This window comes from Corylus avellana, chromosome ca7 (assembly GCF_901000735.1).
Source record: "Corylus avellana chromosome ca7, CavTom2PMs-1.0".
Taxonomy (NCBI): Eukaryota; Viridiplantae; Streptophyta; class Magnoliopsida; order Fagales; family Betulaceae; genus Corylus; species Corylus avellana.
The window spans coordinates 24,311,385-24,317,013 of record NC_081547.1 but is presented as its reverse complement, the minus strand read 5'-3'; the positions used below and the strand labels follow the sequence as shown (position 1 = coordinate 24,317,013).

The 5,629-nt window shown below is 40.6% G+C and overlaps 2 protein-coding genes across 2 annotated transcripts in view; both read right to left on the bottom strand.

Moving 5' to 3' along the window:
* The window catches only part of LOC132187276 (uncharacterized), a 5,880-nt gene extending 1,517 nt beyond the window's left edge, over positions 1–4,363 (bottom strand). The window contains exons 1-5 of the mRNA XM_059601539.1: positions 3,853–4,363; positions 3,556–3,746; positions 3,430–3,475; positions 846–928; positions 445–561 (exon numbers count right to left, since the gene is read on the bottom strand). Coding sequence (XP_059457522.1) covers positions 445–561; positions 846–928; positions 3,430–3,475; positions 3,556–3,746; positions 3,853–4,087 — 672 coding nt within the window. The 5' untranslated portion in view covers positions 4,088–4,363. The remainder of the gene's footprint in view (positions 1–444; positions 562–845; positions 929–3,429; positions 3,476–3,555; positions 3,747–3,852) is intronic.
* A 47-nt stretch (positions 4,364–4,410) lies between these two features.
* On the bottom strand, positions 4,411–5,034 carry LOC132187275 (probable histone H2B.3). The gene has a single exon (XM_059601538.1). It carries the CDS (start codon positions 4,926–4,928, stop codon positions 4,512–4,514), a length of 417 nt encoding a protein of 138 aa, XP_059457521.1. The 5' UTR covers positions 4,929–5,034; the 3' UTR covers positions 4,411–4,511.
* Positions 5,035–5,629: the final 595 nt, after the last annotated feature.

Here is a 5,629-nt window from a genome sequence, read left to right as displayed (position 1 = left end):
GAGCATAAAAAGAAGTGAGAGAAAAGCATGAATCATGTAAGTACTTCAGCATCATTCAGCCTATCTATACTTTCAAGGTGAGAATGCTAAACCAAATAGGCTTAAGTTCTTAAAATGATACTAATAACTTTTTAGTACCATTTGATTGTTTTTCCCTAGGCATCTCATCCATTTGTTAAAAAAAAGGTAGGCCTGGGACCACTGAACTAGGTAGGCACAAGCAACAAAAAGTTTCCATACGGAAGCTTCTGTGTCACAACACAAACAAGAAGGTGTCATTGATGAAATTGTATGCCTAAATGCTATCTATTTAACATATTTCAAATTGCAACATGCACTCAACGTGTGACTAAATTTAATCAGAATGAATTATGTGTGAAATTAGCAATTGCAACTTTCCTGTTTAATTTGGTAAAAAGAAAGCTAATAAAAATTTCAACAAACCTGTGCCATAAACCGGGGAAGCATAATCCTTAGTATTTGTTCAAGGACTTGTGCACCAGTTGATTCAATTGCTTGCACTGGAATTGCACTGAATGCAAAAGGAATCTCAATGCTAACCTGGATCCAGATGATAATCCCAAATACAATTTTTATATACTTACAAACACTTTAAAACGTTATGCTATGACTAGAAACAAGTTCTATAACACTCTGGCCCGTTAAAGCTAGGTTTGTTCACTTGGGCAATCCAGAGCAAACAGAAGTAAACTTATTTAATAAATGACTTTTAATCATTCATTTAATAAGTTTGCTCAGGATTGCCTTATGTACCCTCTGTGTAGCTAAATGAACAAACCTAACCTTAATGAGCCAAGGTGTTACAATCACTTCAAAATTGTTACCTCAATGACAGTATCCGAGGTCAGTTGTTGCACCAATGAGTTGTTTTGGTTGCTCTCACATGATATATGGTTCACCATAGAAGCTGCATTCCCATATCAAATCAATGTCAAAGCATTCCTGAAAAAAGCATAAACCAAATGACTCAACATGATAAAGGTTTTTCTAAGAGACTTTTTATTTCGATTTCTGCATCATACAGAAATAACTCAAATACATTTGGATGCATCCAAGTTTTGCTTGTCCAATTAACCCAATTGTCTTTGCAACCACGATATACAGTGACCATTGTGTGGAAGCATGTCATTTTATAACCTAAAATTTTAATCATATAAACAGTGAAATGCCATTAAACTTATTCAGTAAAGTGACACAGTTGCCTCCATACCCATACGCATACCACATCTGCACTTCCATTAATGCAAAGTATCAAATCTATTCAGTGAAGTTACAGCAGTTACCACCATAACTATCCACATATGTGCTTCGCTGTCTCTCTCTCTGGACTATTCCATTGGTACTTATGAGATTATAAGTGATACCCTCAATAATGCCATTAGCAATATACTTGCCTGTTTAGTGATATTTACTACATTTTGGGAGTTTAGCATGCAACAATTAAAAAAAAAGGGATAAATACACCTACCCCACACAAACTAACACCTCTTTCTCACTAACCGTTTCGAACTACCAACTAACGCATTCAACCCCCTCCAACTACCATTTCTATGCAAAAAGTCTTGTCCGTTAGTAGAGGATGTTAAATCCAACCGAAAAACTAGCACGTGACATGCACATTTTAATTTTAATGTGAAATGACGAAAATACCTTGAGTTTAGAAGTAAATTTACTTAGATACCCTCAAAACTAAAAAAAAAAAAAAAAATGTAAATGAATAATTTTTTTTTTTTAGAAAAAAGGTGGCAACCACCCCAGAAGATGCTCCACCCCTAATGTGGTGGCTGGGAGTGGCAGAAGCACCCCCAAACATGCTTGGGGTGGCTCAGCCACCCCCATGTGACACGGGGGTGGTCAAAACCACCCCAAAAACCACTTAGGGATGGATCAGCCACCCCGAAGATTTGGGGTGCCTGAACCACCCCCAAACACACTTTGGGGCAGCCACCCCCACGTGATTCAGGGGTGCCACCCATAAACATCTAGGGTAGCTCTGCCAGCCCCAAGGGTGGTTCGACTACCACCTCTCTTTTTTAAAGAATTTGTTTCTGTTTTTATTTTTTCCTTGAAGGTTGTTTTCATCATTTCAAGTAAAAATGAAAACATGCACGTCACGAGCTCATTTTTTCATGGGTTCAACATACTCTACTAACCAAGGGGGCTTTTTGCATAAAAATGGTAGTTGGAGGGAGTTAAATGCAACACTTAGTAATTCGAAGAGGTAAGTGAGAACACATGCTCTATTATGGAAGACTAGAAGTGCCTTACAAACATAGGGCATGCTAAGGGTGTATAAGCGATTGCGGTTATTTCTTCTTAACCGCAACTACCCCACTAAGGCCGATTAACTGCTAATCGGTGGTTATGAAAAGACCAAACCGCAGCCACTAACCACCTGTCAAGTAATGAGCCCTTTGGGCCTCTTTTAGTTTTTTTGGCTTTCTTTAAGCCTCTTTTTAGGGCCCATTTTAGACTGTTTTGGATTTATTTTAGTGTTTTTATGAGTAGCTCTAATTCAAGCAACATTAAGGTAGACTTTGAACACAGTTTCTTTGATCACCAAACCACAATTAGAGATCAGTAGATCTGAGAAAGAGACGCACACAGATATTGGAGGAAGTCTTAAAAAAGAAATATAGAAGTGAAAAAAAAACAATTAGAAAAAGCTGTAGGAGGAGAAACCTGGGCTTGGGAATTGTTGGCATAACTAGCTTCTCCTTTGCCTCCTTTCATGCTGAGCATCCTCTCAAGCAATACAACTGCAGTTAATATAAGCAATGAAACATTGATGCCACATTACAAAAACTTATTGTATATATATATACACACAATAAGTTTTTGTAATGTGGCATCAATGTTTTATTGCTTATATTAACTGCAGTCTTATTGCTAATTGGCTTCCTACTTCAATTAAATCTCTAGCCCACCCCGTTTTTTCCTATACCCCCTTACCTCTAGCTTTTCTAATCAGCCCTAGTAGGTTAGTATTAGAATCCATGCCACATAAAATGTACGAAGTTATAATTTGTTTGCAAGGAATAAGCAGCTTGTAAGCCAACAAGACCAATTATGAATTACCCTCAAGAACGGTTACCCACTCTAAGGCCCATGTCTGCTGTACCCAAATCGATGATTAAATTTCTCCAGCTATGATCATTGGACAAAGATTTTTCCAGCTATGATTATGTCTATGTTGCTTTTTTTTTTTTTTTTGGATAATTGAGAAACTTTATAAAACAGGACAGAACACATTAATGTCTATGTTGTTTTTTACTAAAACTGTGACCTAGAAACTATCATCGACAACCAAGAACTCATTAAGATAATTTGACAATCAAAATTCATTGCAACCAAAGGGCACGGTTCTACAATAAACATTATGTCATAAACCAAATACTTATGACTTACCGTCAAATTTGTCATTCTGTGCAGCAACCATAGGTGAACCCTCTAGCTGCACCACCAAATCCATCGTCAGAACAAAAAGGGTAGATTCAACCCAAAAGCAAGCCAGCGAAAAGAAAGTACACACACCTTGCAAGACAAGAGCCTAATGCAACACCCAGTGGGCTGCTCTTCCACTCTGACAAGCAAAACAGGGCAAACCTCGAACGCAAAGAACTTAATCCTATACACATAACACCTAAACGTGTTCTCATCCACCCTCTCAATCCGCTCCGCATCCAACACCGAGTACTGGCTCGCGGGCAAGCTCATATACTCCACTGTAACATCATCAACAACAATAATAAAACACCACATGAAAGTTCCAAAACCCTTGACATTTTCAAATTTAAACTCAGAAATCACAAAATCCCATCCCAACATTACGTAGAGGACGTTGAAGCTGTCGAACCGAGACGGACTCCTTACGCCGAGCAATGAACCGGGCTTTCTGCGTTGAATCTGCCGAGATGCGCAGCAAGCGTCTCGGAGACTCCTCGGCCGAGTAAGATGAACCCAACTGAGCACCATGTCTAAGGCGCAGAGATTTTCTAGAACCTGCGCTTGGACATGAAAACGGAATCAATCCAATGCTGCACGAACTAGAAGCGCCTATTGCCATCAAACCCACAAGTTGAAGTTTCCCAAAAATCTATTTTTATTTCTTATCTGGAACACATTGAAGACTAGCCAGTAGATGTGCTTGGTGTGATTCAGCAAGAAAGAGCGGTCTGCGCCTGGCTACGCCAGTACTGGGCTCGGGAAGCGCACGCGATAGTCACGTGATTGTCCTAAAGGTGATTCATAATATGGGCCCCCTTTGTTTAGCTTGCTGACAGGTGTTGGGATTTTACGCGGGCATAGGTTAGAATATCGCATAAGGCTTAAGCTAAAATGCACCAGTGGCGCACTATCTTAATTGATTCAGTAGAAAAATTCGAGGCAGAAATTTCAAATTTCGTTCATTAGTACGCAAAAAAGAACCCTTTACAAACACTACGTCAATCTCAAAAGTACCAAAATAACCCCCCTGGACACTGAAAACCCTAAGAGCTAGTGAACTTGGTGACCGCCTTGGTGCCCTCGGACACGGCGTGCTTGGCAAGCTCCCCTGGCAAGACGAGGCGCACCGCCGTCTGAATCTCACGCGAGGTGATGGTGGGCTTCTTGTTGTAGCGAGCGAGCCTGGCGGCCTCCTGGGCGAGCTTCTCGAAGATGTCGTTGATGAAGCTGTTCATGATCCCCATGGCCTTGCTGGAGATCCCGATGTCCGGGTGCACCTGCTTCAGCACCTTGAAGATGTAGATCTTGTACGTCTCCACGCTCTTCTTCGTCCGCTTCTTCTTCTTGTCTGCTGCGCCTTCCTTCGGCAGCTTCTTCTCTGCCCTGGGCTTCTTCTCAGCCGCCGGAGCCTTCTCCGCCGGCTTCTTCTCCGCTGGCTTCTTCTCTCCCTTGGGCGCCATTTCAAATTCTAGAAATTTTAGAGAATGAGAGAAAGAGAGGGCTTGATTTGTTTCGAATATTGTAGGCTGTGAAGCTTGCAACCGATGAGTGATACTTGTGGCTGAGAGGTTTGTTTATATGTAGAGGTGAGCGGAGAATGCTGATTGGTTAGTTTTGAAAGACGGGGATCGATGACGTGGATCTTGGTTTATTGGGAACGAAAATCGACGGTGGAGATTGCGTTTTGGTGGGAACAGGACCAATGTGGTTGCGAAAAGGAGGGATTTTCGAAAATTTAGAGCCTTGAGGCGCGTAAGGTTGGGCGCCAGAGGCCAAAGCCTTACGCAGTTTGAATGTGCAAAATGAGTGGGTTAGCCGGAGGCCCGGATCATGAAATTTGTTTTAGCTGTAGAGTGGGCTCTGGGCCAAAGCTAATTGGACCGATTAAGTAATGTGTAATTTGTTGACCATCGCAACCAATTTATGTGTGTGTTTGTTTTTTTCAGATAAAAAGTATCTACCCAAATATATATATATATATATATATATATATATATGTTCGCACCGACAAGAAAGTTTTTTTCAGAACACATTCAATCATGGCATATGAAGTTAGACTTTGACTAATTGAATGATAAAACTTACCGAAACCCAAAAAGCGGTTAAATCATGTAAACTCATAATTAGGGCTCATTTGTCTATAAAGGGTAGCTTGATCGTT

Bases quoted from the DNA above. Each gene is read 5' to 3' on its own strand.
- LOC132187275 (XM_059601538.1), bottom strand. From the start codon at position 4,928: ATGGCGCCCAAGGGAGAGAAGAAGCCAGCGGAGAAGAAGCCGGCGGAG.